At 47.9% G+C, this 18104-nt stretch overlaps 1 protein-coding gene and 2 pseudogenes across 2 annotated transcripts; all 3 read left to right on the top strand.

Annotated features, from left to right (window-relative positions):
• The first annotated feature begins 1028 nt into the window (after positions 1-1028).
• Positions 1029-3390, top strand: LOC123072524 (uncharacterized). 2 transcript variants are annotated; one of them, XM_044496098.1, is made up of 2 exons: positions 1029-3035; positions 3110-3390. In XM_044496098.1, exon 1 carries the CDS (start codon positions 1063-1065, stop codon positions 2947-2949), a length of 1887 nt encoding a protein of 628 aa, XP_044352033.1. In that variant the 5' UTR covers positions 1029-1062; the 3' UTR covers positions 2950-3035; positions 3110-3390. The 2 variants fall into 2 exon arrangements, with proteins under 2 accessions (XP_044352033.1, XP_044352034.1); XM_044496099.1 differs by having other exon boundaries at positions 3122-3390.
• Positions 3391-4256: 866 nt separating this feature from the next.
• Positions 4257-5981, top strand: LOC123066688 (chloroplast envelope quinone oxidoreductase homolog; annotated as a pseudogene).
• Positions 5982-11632: 5651 nt separating this feature from the next.
• Positions 11633-14088, top strand: LOC123067952 (phosphoenolpyruvate carboxylase kinase 2-like; annotated as a pseudogene).
• The last annotated feature ends 4016 nt before the right edge of the window (positions 14089-18104 follow it).

Genomic DNA, 18104 nt, shown 5'->3' on the forward strand with positions numbered 1-18104 from the left:
GCCTCGCATGCCCTTCCCTTCTATTGTGCAGCCAATTATTTGGCAAGGCGCCGGCGGCCGTTTCCTCCGCCAAAATTTTGGCGTGCCACTGATTGGCAGGACGGCCGCAGGCATAATCCAAACGGCCCCAGAGAGTGCAAGGTGCGATGCCAAAATTTTGGCGGAGCTTTTCGCCGCCCTCAACTCGCCCGTGAGTTGGCTAAGTTTACATTGGCGTCTCGCGGGCGCGCTGGGCGTGCCAATTGTTTGGTAGTGATCCAAACGGGCACCAAATTTTACGGGCTTGCCAACTTTTTGGTCGGGCTGGTTTTGGTCGAGATCCAAACAGCCCCTTGGCCTCCTCGCCGTCGCTCCCAGCATTGGGTCGGTGCGTGCGTTGTAAACTTTCGACATGAAACCTCGGGATAGCCATTTTTTTCTTCTTACTCATGCTCCGGAGCGCGCTTTGCGTTATTTTTGTGTTTGTTTGAGCATATGTAAGAGCATCTTCAATAGCTTGTTTATATGGATGTCTATACTCGTTTTTTACGACGTGAGCCTAAAATAGGAGTCCAACAGCTTGTCTATATGGTCGTTCAAATATACACATCCTCTAAATCGACCTCGACAATGTCCACGCCTGGACAATATGAAGGCGTTGTCTAAACTCAGCTGTAGTCATGATTTCTTTCTCTCCCCAACAACGGCGCATCTGTCATGGTCCCTGTATATAGACGTTCTGATGCAAAATTGGATGTGTATATGAGGAAATCTTTTTAGACCATTGTCTATATAAATATATAGACATCCAAATATACACATGCTATTGGAGATGCCCTAAGACCTTATGGCAGAGTGGTGTTACTTGTGTTGATCCAGAGTATGGTGGAAAATGCTTCCTCGGTAGAAGCAGCAGCAAGTACTAGTATTGGGCAGAGGAGAGCCGTCCGATGTGCTGTGTGCGGTGGATATGAGCCGGCTCCAAGCAAGCAGGGGAGAGGATGTCGCTGAGGAACAAAATGAGATGAGAGGCATTGCATTGGGTGGTGCTCTGCTGCTCGCCGGCGTCGCGCTGGGTCTGGGATGGACCACGTCGCCCGCCATCCAGCCAGCCATGTCCCTCCCTCCCAGCGCAGGCGCCCGAATCCAAATTCCAATCCAACCAGCCTCATGCCGCCTCTTCCCCTTCCCACCGCTCCGCCGCCCCGTGCTCTTTGCCATGCCCGCCGCCTCGCCCTCAAGCCGCTGCGGTGCCGCCGCGGCCTCGTGCGCGTCAGGGCGTCGGGGGATAAGGCCCAGCCGCCGCCCTCCAGAACCCAGATGATTATGGACAAGATTTCCTCTGCCGGCGAAGAGGTCGGCGGCGCCGGCGGGGCGTACTCATACGACGCGCTGAAGAGGTTGGACCAAATCTGCGCCAGCATATGCTCAGCACCCCAAGAAGCCTCCTCCTCCAAAGCCCCTCCCCAGATCGTCACCCGCGTCCAAGGCCCAGCACCACCGGCGGCCGCCGATCCCGGCGTGGAGACCTTCGACGTGCTGGTGTGCGGCGGCACGCTGGGCATCTTCATGGCCAGCGCGCTCAGCTACAGAGGCCTCCGGGTGGGCATCGTCGAGAGGGGCGCCGTCAAAGGCCGGGAGCAGGAGTGGAACATCTCACGGAAGGAGCTCATGGAGATCGTGCAGGTCGGCATCCTCTCCGAGGCCGAGGCCGAGCAGGTGGTCACCAGCGACTTCAACCCCAACCGGTGCGGCTTCGAGGGTAAAGGCGAGATTTGGGTGGAGGACATCCTCCACCTCGGGATATCGCCGGCGAAGCTCGTCGAGATCATGAAAGCCCGCTTCATCTTGTCCGGAGGAGCGATCTTTGAGGGGAAGAGCGTGTCGAGCATCTCGGTTCACGACGATCTTGCGGTGCTGAATTTGAGCGACGGTGATCGTCTGCGTTGCCGGCTCGTCGTCGATGCCATGGGCAACTTCTCCCCGATAGTGCGGCAGATCCGCTCCGGCAGGAGACCGGACGGACTATGCCTCGTTGTCGGTGCCTGTGCTCGTGGGTTTGAGAAGAACACAACCAGTGATGTTATCTTCAGCAGCTCGTCGGTAAAAAAAGTTGGGGGAGATTCAGGAGGATCAGTGCAGCTCTTCTGGGAGGCATTTCCTGCTGGCTCCGGCCCGACTGATCGCACCACATACATGTTCACATATGTCGATCCGCAGTTCGGGTGCCCGAAGCTGGAGGAACTCCTGGAGATGTTCTGGGATCTCATCCCTGGTTACCAGGACACAGTTCTTGACAACTTGGACATAAGGAGAGTCATATACGGGATCTTCCCGACTTACCGTGACAGCCCGCTGCCGGCCGCGTTCGACCGGATCTTACAGGTCGGCGACGCCAGTGGGATCCAGTCACCCGTCTCATTCGGGGGGTTTGGGAGCCTGACAAGGCACCTCGGCCGTCTGTCCAACGGCGTGCACGAAGCGGTTTCAGGAGATTTCCTGGACACTCAAAGTCTGAAGCTGCTAAACCCTTACATGCCGAATCTAAGCGCGTCATGGCTGTTCCAGAGGGCAATGTCGACGAGGCCAGGGACGGGTATCTCGCCGACTTTTATCAACGAGCTTCTCTTTGCGAACTTCCAGTCGATGCAGAGGCTCGGGGACTCGGTGCTCCGGCCGTTTCTCCAGGATGTGATACAGTTTGGACCCCTGGTGAAAACGTTGGGCCTGGTGATGATCAGCCGGCCGCGGATCTTGCCTGAAATATTCAGGCAGGTTGGCGTTGGGGCCATCCTCAACTGGTCTGGCCACTTCGTGATGCTTGGTTACTACACGTTTCTTTCTGGCTTTGTCGGTCCGGCTGTTCGGCCCTGGGTTGAATCTTTGGCGCCGAGGGGTAGGTATCAGTGGGAGCGGTATCTCGAAGCGTGGGAGTATGGAGCTGGCTTAGACTATCGCCAAGAGGAATGAAGAAGCTCTGGCCATTAAAAAGGAAGTACCATACTTCCTCGGCAGAAAAACAGGGGAATTTGCTCGCTGGTTGGGACAATGATCAAGTATGTTATTACAGTGCTATGCTCCCCTTGAGAGGTACTCTTGCTGGGTTGAAAAACTGACTGAGGTGCTGTAGTTATAATTTCAGGCTGGCTGCATTGTCCTCTGCATTCTGAAGCTCCTCTGCATTGTGAACTTCAGACTGAAGCTGGGAGGTTCCACGTTTTAACTGATGCTCCTGATCACTGACGGTGCTTTGTATCTTACTTTTGAGTTTGGGTCATCATATGTTTATAGAGTGTATGCTGGAAAATGCTTGTCTTGGCATTTTCTAGAGGGAACTTATGTCTGATCAATGTATACTTACCATACTTTCTCCGCAAAAAACAAACAAACATGGGGGCATTTGCTCGAGTTTGTCTTGGCATTGTTATGTTTGATACACTTTCCTGGGTTGAAGAGCTGAGGTGCTGCAATAACAATAGTTCATCCACCTGTTATCTCCGCATCAATCACCTGTCCCTTGGATTTTATATTTCTCTCCAGGCACTCGCTGTACGCGTGCATGTTAGGTGCAAGGTGCTCAGTACCGTCATTTCTAACAAAATCGCACTACGGGCCTACAAAAACGTCTTATATTTTGAGATGGAGGTAATTGCGATGGTGTCTTGTCAGAGATGGTCCAGAGGAGGCTGGGATACTAAACCTGCAATGCAATATGCATTTTGCTTATGTCCTGGGTTCGTTCCGTTTTTCAACTCTAGATGCATGTGCAGTTGTGCTGGTTTCAGGCTGGGCATATTTGCACAGGCTCTGTCTGAACTCTGAAGCCAATGAGACGATGCAGCAGCAAGGACAGGGATGAAGAAGTCCATTCTGGATCTGAGATGGAACCATGTCGGCTGTGGGCATGGCTCGATGCAGAGGCCGGGGATTATCGTCCTTTAAAAAAATAACTTGTTCATTCACGCTCCTGATTGCCGATGTGACCCACATGCTGTCACGCAGTTGGTTGGTGGGGCCCACGAGAGGAACACTCTCGCAAATTATGATGCAAGCACTCATAGTCAAACATCAAGTTGTGTTAATATAAGTGTGACTACTGCTTGCTCGTATGTTCCCTACTTAAATATCCAAGAGCTATCATCTAGTTCCCGGTCAAACTCTTTGTAACCAAGTCACCTGTCTTTGCAAATTGCAAGACTGCCTTATATGCGTACTCAGTCATACGTCTTGACGATCTAGCTTCATTCTCCCCCAGCTCCATCAAAAAACTCAGCATTATGGCCGCCGCCGGGGCGAAGCCCTCCACCATGCGCGCCGTCCAGTACACCGGCTACGGTGGCGGCGCCGCGGCACTCAAGGTCATCTCTTGTTTCCATCTTGAGGAGCTTTAGGATGCATTATTATGGTAGTATTTGTCAGTGGAACCATATGCAGCTTCATGCAAAGTTCACAGCTGCTTCCTAGAGATCTGTAGCTTCAAATAGTAGATCATAAAACTTGTTGATCAGGAGACATACTACTACCCTTTATCCTGGAAAGGGAGATGGAGCTAGGAGTTCTCAATCAAGAGGCATGACTTAGAATTTAGGACCTGCGAATGCAGTTGACTTCTCAAGATGAAAATGAAGGTTGACTTGGTTTTATTTCAGTACGTGGATATCCCTGTCCCTTCACCGAAGAAAGATGAGGTTCTTATAAAGATTGAAGCAGCAAGCATAAATCCAGCGGACTGGAATATCCAGAAAGGCTTGATACGTCCTTTCGTTCCTAAGTTCCCGTTTATTCCAGGTATTCACATATAAATTAGTACACTTTTATGAACACGATTATCCGGATTTTCAGAAATATATTGCTTGTATTCCAGACTTTGGCTTTTGTGGTGAAAATATTTCCCATGGAGTATTGCAAACTGTTACGGAATGGTTTAGCTGGGGGGGGGGGGGGGGGGGGGGTAAGGGGGGAAAGACCCGGTCTCATGTAGTAATTCATGAATGGTCAAATCTACGCAATGATATTATGTTTTTTGTTTTGGCAGGGGTCATATGTAATTTTGTTGTTAGTTATAAAATGAAAGATATGTCTATGCTTTGTTATCATCAAATGGCAATCTAACCACTCATTTCCCTACCTACCAATGAAACAGTAACCGATGTTGCTGGAGAGGTTGTTGAGGTAGGCCCTGCAGTTCAAGAGTTGAAAGTCGGTGACAAAGTTGTGTCCAAATTAGTTTTCTGGGTAATTCGCAAAATCCCAATTTTAACAATTCATTTTATGTTATTGTACATGTCCATCATTCATGACACTAGGTATGTAATTACAGAAATCCGGCGGCCTCGCTGAGTACGTTGCAGCATCGGAGAGCATCACCGTCGCTTGCCCTGCCGGAATATCCGCTGCTGATGCCGCAGGGCTGCCCCTCGCCGGCTTCACTGCTCTGCAGGCCCTGAGGGCCATTGGCACAAAGTTCGACGGAACGGGCAGCAGCAGCAACATCTTGATCACCGCGGGATCAGGCGGCATCGGCACATACGCAGTTCAGCTCGCCAAGCTCGGAAACCACAATGTCACCGCAACCTGCGGTGCGCGCAACCTGGAGGTCGTCGCGAACATCGGCGCCGATGAGGTGCTTGACTACAAGACTCTGGAAGGTGCAGCACTGAAAATTCTTCGGGCAAGAAGTACGACTACATCGTGAACATCACGAGCGATGGCAAGTGGTCGGCCTTCAAGCCGGCCCTCAACTGCCATGGCAGAGTTGTCGACATAGCTTCCAACTTTTGGAACTTCGTCGCATCAATCCTGACATTTTTCTCCAAGAAGAAGCTATCCATTATGATCGCATCGATGGAGAAGGAGGACCTGAGGTTCCTGCGCTTGACCTGATGAAGGAAGGGAAGCTCAAGACGGTTGTCGACTCACGACACCCTTTTGAGAAGGTAGCCGATGCATGGGAGAAGAGCATGAGCGGGCACGCGACCGGAAAGGTCATTGTTGAGATGTGAACTTCATGCATATGCACCTTTATTGTAAACTAGAGTAGTAGCATGTGTGCATGGCGCAAACAACACTTTAATCATCTACTCCCCCCGTTTCTAAATATAATTCTTTTTACAAATTCCAATATGAACTACGTGCGGATGTATATAAGCATATTTAATAGTGTAGATTTGCTCATTTTGCTTCGTATGTAGTCCGTAGTGGAATCTCTAAAAAAGACATAAATTTAGGAACGGAGGGAGTATTACTTTATCTTGTATAAGTTTATATGGTGTAAGAGTATAGTCTAGAAGTCATGTAATATTATTCCATATTTATTACTATTACTACTATTGTTTTTTCATTGTAATAAAATATCAGCCAAACTTAGAGAATCCAATAAATTGTAGGCATGAAGTTTAGCTTGCTAGACCCACATAATTTAATATAAAACTTGTATTAGAGCTTACGTCAACCACCTATCCTTTGATTTAGTAAAAGTTTCATGACGAAACTATTTGTCAACAATTTTGTTTGCTATTTCTACTTTGTGCTTCATAACTGACACTGAGACACGAATGAATTTATACTATCGCTGGTACTTGGCTTTAATATTTATGTGCAATTTACTGCACACATTAGCCTACCGTCCACATCATCTTAAGCTATGCAATAGGAAACCAAAATGACAATTAAGTTTACACGAATTGTATTATTATTATTTAATCTGATTATTATTTTTGCCCTCAATAACGACAAAACATCAATTTAAAGGCACGCTTCTTGTGAAAAGTACAAGCTCAACCTCTATGAGTTGTGAGATCAGGATAAGTTTGTGAACAGTACACTAGCAATATAGTTAAAGTTATGTGAAACCTCTTTGAAAATTGTGAAACAAATAGATATTCGTAAAAAAGTTTGAAATGTGTGGATTTGATGGAAAGTGTGTAATTAAAGAAACTAACACCGTATAAGTTTTGTGAGATCAGGATAAGTTTGCGAACAGTACACTAGCAATATAGTTAAAGTTATGTGAAACCTCTTTGAAAATTGTGAAACAAATAGATATTCGTAAAAAAGTTTGAAATGTGTGGATTTGATGGAATGTGTGTAATTAAAGAAACTAACACCATATCGTTCCAATAAATTCTCAGTTTTTATTCACAGAAGTTCTAATGAGATTTCACAAATCAGTAAGATTCACTCATATCAACAGATTTACAGGTATTCCAATTTCATAATAGTAAGATTGCACAGATAGTCTCACGATTTTGTTAGGGGCACAGATAGTCTCACGGTTTTTTTAGGGGCAGATAGTCTCACTGTTTGTTGGCTTGTCCCCTCTGAAATTAACATTTCTCTCCAATATGTTAGTAATATGCCCTAGATGCAATCAAATATATGATTATATTTCTTTGCATCCATGATTTATTAAACATCCCTCGAATAATGTAATTTATATCAAATGGCAAGTATGTGACTTATTTGTGAAACTCTATGGAGTGATTATTCTATAGTAATTCCTGGTCGGAAATAGATAAAGCGTGTATGAATATTAGACTAGAATAGTTTCTCAGCTCATGGACATAGAGCTGTCAAAGAAATAACGTAAACACATGTTTGTAGAACTGCACGCACCAGTCAGTTCACCCAAAACCTCAAGCTGATTGGGAAAGGTGGGTTATACATTTATACTTCAACACTCCCCCTCATGTTTGGACCGAAAGTGGGTTGTAATTGTTTATCTTTAAATTGCGCCATCAGGGTCTTGAACTCAAAACCTCTTGATTCTAATACCATGTAGAACTGCATGCACCAGGTACTTCACCCAAAACCTCAAGCTGGTGGGGAAAGGTGGGCTATGCATTTATACTTCAACAATGTTAGGTTGAATTCATATTATATGGGCAGTACGTTTATAAACTCACTATATTGACACAACAAAACTTTTTCTTACGAGGAGGCAAATTAAACCTAATGGCTAATACTCCACCCAAGGTGATCGAAAAAACTTTCGTATACACCCCAGGTATTAAGTAAAACATCACATTACATAGAGCATGGCCTATGTGAGGATTCATTGGTTGAGATGTTATTATGTTTTATCGAACAAATCATGTCCAAGGGTGGTTTGTTGATTATACAGATTATTATACTGAAAGAAAATGTTTGATTGGATTTTCAATAGGGAATTCTCAGGCCGGTGCCTGGAGCTCTTCCTTTTTTTTGTAACAACCCTTGGTGTTTTTTGCTTCACGTGCTTATTAGGCTTGTTTGGCTTTTGTAAGGTTTTCCTAGCTTTTGTTAGCCATTTCTTGGTACGGTGTGTGGCTTTCCTGGCTCATGACGCTTGTGCATTGAGCCATTTTGACATTTTCTTTACACAAATGACACAAGTTGTGTCAACTGCTCGAGAATTAGGATGTACCAAGTGTAACATAAAGGTATTCTAGAACTATTAACTAGAGATCAAATTACATGAAATCTATAGAATTCGGCTAGTTTTTTCTATGCAATTAGACATCTGGCTTCTTTACGAAATAATACAGCACCTACAACTCAGGGGAACTTTGAAGAGGGACTTGATGGTATATTGGCAGAAAATACATGATCTTGTATTGATATTAGTTTGTCTAGTCATGAAAAAAGACAAGTTATATGGACATTTGGCAGCACTTCTGAATTTTTAGTAAATTAAGTGTTACTATGTTGAACGTTGTTTAGGTTAGGTTCCCTTTTAGGAAATTATGGTTTGGTAAAATTCCTTCGAAGGTAAAAGTTTTCTTTTGGCTTATGTTGAAGAATGGTTAACTTACTACGGATAACCTTTTGAGGGGGAATGTAGCGAAAATGTAGATTATGTAGTAAAGACAAAGATGTACAAAGAGACTTGTAATTGGATTCTTAAGTGATCTTTTATGAAAATGGTTATATTTTTGCCCTATTATATGCCAATATCCAGGGGTCTTTTTTTCAAGTTCGTGTTTATTTTCTTTTTATCTTTTCTGATTAAAAAGGAATATGAAATGTAGAATAATTGCTAATACACAATTATTGTGTATTCTAATATACATTGTATTTTCATTATTGAGTAACTTGAAGAGGTAAACATGATTTTTTATATTATGTTACCTGAATTTAGAAACCGGTAGTTGAAGATATAATGTGGAAAATGTATATACATTTTCTAACACCTTCTCCATTTTTAATAGTTTGTATTGTAAAAGTACAATGAGTGTGCACAATAATTGTGCATTCTTGTGGTCTTGAATGAAGATACGTCAAATTTTCTTACATTTAAAATCCAGATATTTTTTTGAAAAGGTTTTTGTTTCCATCTTCAAGGTGCATATTATTGACGTGGCACGTGGCTGGCACGGCGCATAGTTTGAGACATATCCATGTCCATATTGGTGCATATTATTGTATTTGAGGGACTATAGCCTATAGGTATAATTATCAGGAGCTCCTATTCGGCGCTTCAGGCACCAGGGAGTTGGAGACAACGCTGGTGGGCTGGCCCATGTAATCAAGTGCTTCTGAGAAAAAAATAATAAAAAATCATGAATTCGCAAAAGTTCATTGATTTTTGAAAAACAATCATGAACTTTAAATAAAGTTAATCGAATTTGAAGAAGAATTGAATTAGAAAAAAAGTTCGTAAAAAATTCATCGATGTTAAAAAATTTCACCAAATTTGAAAAAAGTTCACCAATTTCGAAAAAAATCATAAATTTTGAACAAAGTTCAAATTCTCACATTTGGGAAAAGGTTCATTGATATTGAAAAAATCATAAGTTTTTAAAAAAGTTCAAGAATTTGAAAAAAAAAAGTTGATCCTTAAACCAGATTGCAAAAATAGAATAAGTTCATGTATTTGCAAAAAAGAAAAGAAAAAAGTATAAGAACCATCCAGCGAACTGGGAAAAACTTAGGACAATAACAGAAGAAAGAAGAGAAAACTTGTTAGTGTTCACAAGAGGTGAGCTAGTCTAGTTTGTTCCCTTTTTTTTGAGACAATTTGTTTCTGCATCTAACATCGTACGAATAGGTTGCGGGTTTGATTCACTTTTGCGCACCTTTTTTTGCAAGGTTAACAAAAGAAAAAAGAGGGGAGAATGAGCCGGCCCTCTGCGACTAGTGAAGCATCGTAATTATGTCCTCAGAAACGAGGGAGCAATTAATTAATGAGCGCTCCTTCGGGAGCCTCGCAACGATCAACCCACTTGGCGTGCTCTCAGCTATTTGCCACGTGTCGGGCTCTGGGCGCTCTTTCCGGATTTTATTTTTAATTTTTCCGCACGCGTTTTCGGCTTTTTAAACGGTATTTTTTTACGTTTTGGTTTTCCACCGGTATTCCCGAACTTTTCAACCAAAAAAAATTCGGAAATTTTTTTCGCAAAAAATGCATTTTTTTTGCGAGAGTCACGGTTTTGTTTTCGCGAGAGGCACGGTTGTGCTTTCACGAGAGGCACGGCCGTGCCTCTTGGAAACGAAAAAAACGTGTTTTCTGTTTTTTTTTTCTTTCGCGAGAGGCACGGTTTTGCTTCCGCGAGAGGCACGATTGTGCTTTCGCAAGAGTCACGGCCGTGCCTCCACGAAAACAAAAAAACATATTTTTTTTTCTTTCGCGAGAGGCACAGTTTTGTTTCCGCGAGAGGCACGGTTGTGCTTTCGCAAGAGGCATGGGCGTGCCTCTTTCGAAAAGGGAAAAAAACGCGTTTTTTGTTTTTTTTTCTTTCGCGAGAGGCACGATTTTGCTTCCGTGAGAGGTACGGTTGTGCTTTCACGAGAGGCACGAGCGTGCCTCTTTCGGAAAGGAAAAAACATGTTTTCTATTTTTTTTTCGCGAGATGCAAGGTTTTGCTTCCGTGAGAGGCACGGTTCTGATTTCGTCAGAGGCACGGGCGTGCCTCTTTCGGGAAGGGAAAAAACCGTGTTCCCAGTTTGGTTTTTTCGTCGGTTTTTTTGTCTGGGTTTTTTCATGAAAAAAAGTTCGTCAAAACCTATCAACATGGGATCTAGTTTTGAACATCTCAACACAGGAAATCCAACGGCGAGAACGGTTCGAGATTTGGACGCACGGTTTAAGAGATAAAACTTTTTGAATAAACGGATCTACGAAAAAAGGGAAAACACGCGGGTTGCATCTGCGCCATCGCAAGGAGTACTCCTTAATTAGTGATTTCACAGAAAGAAGAGTAAATAAACGCCCTGCAATGCACATGGGCCTGGGCCCATAGATATGATACGAACGAGAGCGGATGCGTTTGTCGATCCATCCGCCAAATATTCTTTGTCTCAAAAAAATAAAGTCGCAAAATATTCTTATTTTACTCAAAAAAAGAAGTGGCCAAATATTCTTGTTTGTAATTTAGGCGTAGGCTGTCATTTGTGGCTGGGCATCCCCATGACCAGGACTTTGTACATTTGAACATCTCCGAGGTTTAATAAAGTTGGACGAGATTTCTCAAAAAAAAAAAAAGAATCTACTACAGTCGCACTCCAGTTCATGCACCCGCTATTGTTGCGTCGATCCACGGCCGAGTTTGGAGTTCATTTCATTCCATTCGTGTCCCAAATGCGCACTCGCTACCAGAATTTCTTTCTGCGAGACGTGACTAACAGTCCTCTCTCCTACATTCCTACTGGATGCAGGATACGAACCAAGAGCAGGATGCGCTGCCAAAGTGGTCTCGAGCGTTCGTTCGTCAGCGACGAGCAGTACACGCTGCTAAAAGAAAAGGGTCATACAACAGTATCTCGTGGTCAGACAAGTGACACCTCATGACGAGTAGGGCGGGCGGCAAGGCTCTTCCCTCTCCTTTCGCCGTTGGGATGCCACGCCGTCGCAGCTGCATCTCCGGCCATGTGCGGCGATCTCGTGGTCTCCTGCTATCCGTGCAGGCACTGTGCGGCCCATGCATGCACACCTCGACCGATGATCGATCTCCTTCGGGCAGGGCGCGCGGAGCAGCTTTCGCCTGCCCACGGCCCCGCCCGCGCGCCTTTCCGGTCGTCGTCGGTCACCCCTATCCGATCGACACGATCGTCTTTCCCGGGATCGGTAGAGACGATCCTGCCTGCCTGCCTCTCCAGACAAGCTCGGCTGGCGAATTCTTGTACTAGTACGTGCGATCATTGTTCTCATTTGATCCGTACGAAGGCTACTTAACTGGCACGTAGTACTTGGGCTAGGCTACACATGCACCCGTCCAATAACCCAATGCAAATGAGAACACATGGGAGTCCGACGAGATGTCACCGCAGCCTTCCTCTTCCTCTTGTCACATGTGCATGCGCGCCAGTACGGTACCCATGGTGTACTGTATCCAGACTGATCGTGCCCCGAGAAGTAGAAGAATAAGAGGCGATCCCGCAATCTTTTCTCCAATCGGCCGTACGAGATTCTGTTGGTGGAGTAGAGCCAACGATCCGGTCCACCGCCGCTGCTGTCCCGTTAATTACTTTATTTACTTCCTCCTCTGCACAGTACTACGGACGTAGTTCTACCTCGTTCTTGGCCAGACTACTGTCAGAGTATTTAACCAAAAACTACCGGAAACGTGACAGAAAACTACCACTTTACGATTTTGTCCCGAAAACTACCACTTCTTTATTAATCCGTGGCAAAAAACTACCAAGTGTGAAAACTGCTCGCTTTGCCTGGGTTAAACCCGAATCTGACTGCCCGACCCCACACATAAGCGGGCTAAAAATGCAATCGGGTCCCTAGTTTTTCTTAAAAAAAGCAATCCAGTCCCTGCAACCCGGTCGCGCTCCACGCCGCCTTCGACGACGCGGACGCCGTGCACCTCGTCGTCGACCTCTGCGCCGGCGGGGACCTCCTCTCGCTCCTCTCCGCCCGTGGCGGCCGCCTCCCCGAGCGCGAGGCGGCGGGGCTGGCCGCGCAGCGTCCGCGCTCGCCGCGTGCCACCGCCGCGGGATCGCGCACCGCGACGTCAAGCCCGACAACCTCCTCTTCGACGCCGCCACCGGCGCGCTCAAGCTCGCCGACTTCGTTTCCGCGGAGTGGTTCGGGGACGGGCGGCCGATGACCGGGCTCGTCGGCACGCCGTACTACGTGGCGCCCGAGGTGGTGGCCGGGAGGGAGTACGGCGAGAAGGTGGACGTGTGGAGCGCCAGGGTGATGCTCCGCAAAGGAGCTCAGCGGCGACAGCGAGACGGCCGTCCTCCGCCGCTTGGGCACCGGTGGCCAGTCGCGGTACAGGGGAGACCCGCCGGTCTCCTCGTCGTCCGGGCGGTCCTCCCGCTCGAGCTTGGGCGCGAGGCGGTGCGGGACCGAGGGGGCCTGGCGGAGGAGCTTGGCGAGGCGGCGGAGGGAGCCGGAGAGCGGCGGCGGCGGCGAGGGCCTGGGGCAGTCGGCCCGGAGGGACTGGATTGCTTTTTTTAAGAAAAACTAGGGACCATGTTGCATTTTTAACCCAGGCAAAGCGAGCAGTTTTCACACTTGATAGTTTTTTGCCACGGATTAATAAAAAAGTGGTAGTTTTCGGGACAAAATCGTAATGTTGTAGTTTTCTGTTACGTTTCCGCGAATTGTGGTAGTTTTTGGTTAAATACTCCTACTGTCACCGTCGCCGCGGTACGTACTGTACTGCGTAAAAAGATGGTGCAATTTACCTTGCTCACACCACACGCGGTTTTTTTATTATAGCACGCAGATCTGCAGGAATTCAAGGACGAGAGCTGCCCGATGCTCCCACCATTACTCGTTACAAAGAGACCAACAAAGCGCCTCCTCCTCCTCCGTTGCAAAGCAGCGTCAATCTACGGGATCCTGTTGCCGGCAAGGCGTCGGCGATCGGGGCATGCATGGTGTTTAATTCGCGTGCATTGCATTGCATGGGCGGTCGCGTCTGCGTATGTGTGTGATCTTGGTTGCTTCGGGTTGGTGCCAAACCAACTTTGAATGCTCTCTCCGCTGTTCGATGGAGGCCCGCCCGTCGGCGTAGGCCGGATTCGATGCGTCCGTGCGCATCTTCCATCTGCGTAAGCATAGCTTGACTTGGCTCCGTCAAATCAGATCAGGATAAGGAGGAGAGATCGTCCAGGATAGATCGGAACATAACTGGATGCATGCACCAGCAGATCGAGCAGAGTACTGAGTGAGATTAGCTTAGATTAGAGATGACCCTTGTGCGCTCGTACTCATCTGTCGTTACTTCGTGACAGTAGTACTCCACTCCGCTGGTCGAAACATCTTTTGCAATGCTTTTCTCAAAGGGCAGTACTCTGCGCCGGCGCATCGGCGGAACGTTTCGGCCGGTCAAATCAGAGCCGCTTGAACTGGACGTGCGTGTACGTCAGATCTGGCCCGCATCTTCTATCATCATCCCCCCCCCCCCCCCCCCCCCCCCCACAGGAAAAAAAGAGAAGAACAAAAAGCAAGCCTTGCCGCCGCTCGCAGGATCCCACACGCTGGCCCGCGTTGCTCACGCTCGGACCACCGCTGCCCCTGCTCATCGCCGGCGCTCGCAGCCGCCGGCGAACCAAAACACCACCCGCCTTCACCGCCGACACCGAAGCGAAAAATGCCGGTTCCAGCAAAATCAAAAGACGGTGGTAGCAAAAATTTAGGATGGTTCCAGCAAAAACAAAACAAAAACAAGGGTGGTAGCAAAAACTCCTAATGCTTCCAGGAAGACTCTGGTAGTAGCAAAAACTACGGTGGTAGCAAAATGGCATCTCCAGTAGTAGCAAAAGTCCGAGACGGTTGTAGCAAAAAAAAGCCATTGCCGCCGTTGAGCAACACAACTGTGGGTAGATGTAGCAAAAAATGTCTTCAGTTCCAGCAAAATCAAAATATGGTTGTAGCAAAAAAGACAGGAAAAAACAGAAGATGGATGTAGCAAAAATCGACAAAACACCGGTAGTAACAAAAAATCGGAACGGTTGTAGCAAAATGGTTTATCGGTTGCAGCAAAAATCACCTGGTAGCAAATTTTGGGCGGGTGGGTGGTAGCAAAAACATGGGTCAGTTTCAGCAAAAAAAAACATGGTCGCACCTTTTTACCACGCCGGTAAAAGCTTTTAGCTACGGCAGTTGCAACATTGAGGAGTCGCCGGCGTGGTCGCCCAACTGAGCTTCTAGCTTCACCAGTTGCAGAACCTTGCAACTCCCAGCATGCGTGACCACGATCGCAGCATGCGGCACCCCGCCATGCTGCCCAGCCGCAGTCGTAGAGGAGGTGAAGAAGCACCCCTAGCTCCGCAGCAGCAGCAGCTCGCTCGTGTTCTTCCACTCGGCCTCACAGATTTAGTGGCTGTTTTTTGGGTGGGGGGGGGGAGGGGAGGGGGGAGAGCTTCTCTCATCGTATTACAAATCACAAGGGGATGAGGGGTAGGGGATGGATACACGGCCATGTCCAGTTCCTAGTACCAGTGGAGGCCGGTGGTCAAGAGGAGAGATCCATGGAGGAAAAGAAGAAACAGAGAGGGAATGAGGGGAGGAGAATGACGGGAGGGACGAAGAGGATAAGGAAGGAGAAAAATAAAAAAGGGGAGGGACAGCATGGGCCCGACAAAGAAAACGTGCCGATGCAGGGAGGTAGCGCATGCCAGCGAGGACCCGCGTGGCGAAGCAGCGTGCGACCGGCGCAAACTCAGTCGGCGCACTGTTGCCAAACATTTCCCTTTCTCAAAGGGCGCTAATCTGCGCTGGTGCACTGGCCGAACCGTTCGGCCGGTCAGCCCCTGGCCATCCGATTCAGCCGCGCGCAGCCATCCGATTGGGCCTGTGTTCTCTTCTTCCTTCCCCCACTCGTCTTCTTCCTTCCCCCACTTGCCTGACGGAATTTTCTGTAGCCCCCAATCGCCTCACCTTCCCCCGGCCTCCTGTTTGCAGCTCCGCGTGCCGGCTCGGCGTCGCCGCTCGCCGCATCAGTAGTCGTCGATCTGGCGTTTTTGACCTCTGTCGTCATCTTCTTCGCGACGGGATGCCATCTCTTCCCCTCGCGAATCCGGCTCCTGCGGGTCAGCCGCACCTTCTCCCCCCCCAAGCTCTGCACCCGTCTCCCCCGCACACATCTCGTCCGGCCCCCGGCCGCCTCACCCCCCGTCACAACCTCCACCACCAGCATCTCGCGCTGCTCATCACCGTGTTTGAAGCACTATCGTAGCAAATGCATGGATGTAGCAAAAATCTTCACCGATGGTAGCAAAATCAAAGCACAGTTGCAACGAACCGCCGTTGCGGCTGTAGCGGGTTGCAGCTAATCCACGAATGGATGAAGCAAAAACCAGCAGCGGTTGTAGCAAAAAAACGTCGCCGCCATCGTCGAACGTCATAGCTAAGTCGTGAAGCATGTAGCAAACAACCACACAAGTAGTAGCAAAAACATCAACCGTTGCAGCTCCCGACCGAGGTCACAACTAATCCGTACATGGTTGTAGCAAAAAAGTTCACCGGTGGTAGCTCTGCCATGGCCGGTTGTAGCACACATAGTCTTCCTTACAGCAAAAACATGCAGCTTGTTGATCGCCGCCGTCGTCGCACGTCGCAGCTAAGCCATGAAGTATGTAGCGAACAACAACGCCGGTAGTAGCAAAAAGCGACAACGGTTGTAACTTTTTTGGTATCGGCAGTAGCCAGCCCTGACATATGTCGTCATGGTTGAAGCTTTTTGCGATGCCGGTCGAAGCTTTTTGCGACGCGGTCCCAGCATTTGGCGTCACCGGTTGAAGCTTTTTGCGGCGCCTATGGTAGCTTACTTGAACACCAGTTGTAACATGGGAGGTGTCGCTTAATGCTCGCAGCTCAGATGAGATTCTCCTAGTAGCAAATGCTCAACGACGTCGCCCATAGCAGCTCGCAGTCTTCCCCGTCGTCGTCTGCCCGGGAGCTCATAAGCCATGGCGCCCATAGCAGCTCGTAGGAGCCCCCGTCGCAGTCCGCCCCGAGCTCGTAAGCCATGGCCGCCTTGACCTTGAGCTCGCAGGCCATGGCCGCCCTGACCTTGAGCTCGCAGGCCATGGCGCATGGGAGCAGCACCCCCATGGAGGAGTGCAGCGTGAGGTGCGAAGGGAGGAGTGCTCGGAGATGCCTGGTGCTATGGCGAAGGAGGCGAGGCCGAAAGCGATGGGGAAGCGAGGTCACGGCCGCGAGGAAGGAGTGGATGCAGGCGTTGGGGAGAGGATAAGGTACACGTGTTTCCTTCCTGGTGGCTAGCGCCAGCGTGGCGAAGTGACCAGCCCGAGCGTTCCGCCGGCGCACCGCGCGTAAACGTTTCCCTTTCTCAAAACAACACACATTATTCATCCGTGACAACTGCAGTATATCCACCTGCCATTTCCACTGCCATTGCATGTGTAGGAAAGCAAGACTGTTGTTACCCCGACAGACAGGCAAAGAGAGAAAACAGAATGATTCCGTTCTAGAAATTCACTTTGGCACATGGGAGCGCGCGCTCCTGTCACCAAAAATTATTTTAAAGTGTGAAAAAATTCCAAATAAAAATTTGATGTATGCATCTCGACATTATATGTGTGCGCGTCAAGTTTGGAGAAAACCGATATTTTTTGTGGCTTGTGTAAAAAAGACAAAAAGATGTCTTGTGGAAAACACTTTTTTTTGCGGGAAAACACTTATTAACACCAGGTTTTGATTTTTTCACACGCAACACATAACTTGTCGGTTTTTTCGTAAAATGACTTCGTGAACATGTACAATATCGAGATGTACGCACTCTCCCATTCATTTTTATTCTGTTAATTTCCATCCAGGGCAACTATTTTTTTTAGAGAAGGAAAATGTCTACTACTCCCTCCGTCATTTTTCCAGGCACTGAAGGCGCCAATTAGAAGTTCTACAGCATTTTTTCTTCTCACCTGCTCTGCCTATATAGGCTTGTTGTGATTTTTGCGATTACAGTCACCCACATCTCACAGAAAGGAAAGAAACCGCACCCCAGTCCACATGAGCCGATGGATATGATATGAACTAGAACCAGGAGGATGCGTCGTGATCCTCATCTACTACTTTGCACAGAGCAGACACGCTGCTAAATGAAAAACATACAGTGTCTCTCGGTGAGAGAAATGACACCTCACGATGAGCAGAGAGCAGGAAGAAGACGGCACGGGGTAGAATTGTTCTTTCCTCTCCTTTTCGCCGATGTGGTGCACGC

The sequence above is a fragment of the Triticum aestivum genome, chromosome 3B, assembly GCF_018294505.1.
Source record: "Triticum aestivum cultivar Chinese Spring chromosome 3B, IWGSC CS RefSeq v2.1, whole genome shotgun sequence".
In the NCBI taxonomy this organism is placed as follows: Eukaryota; Viridiplantae; Streptophyta; class Magnoliopsida; order Poales; family Poaceae; genus Triticum; species Triticum aestivum.

What these genes read in the sequence shown, in the direction of transcription:
- LOC123072524 (XM_044496098.1), top strand. Translation starts at nt 1,063, where the DNA reads ATGGACCACGTCGCCCGCCATCCAGCCAGCCATGTCCCTCCCTCCCAG.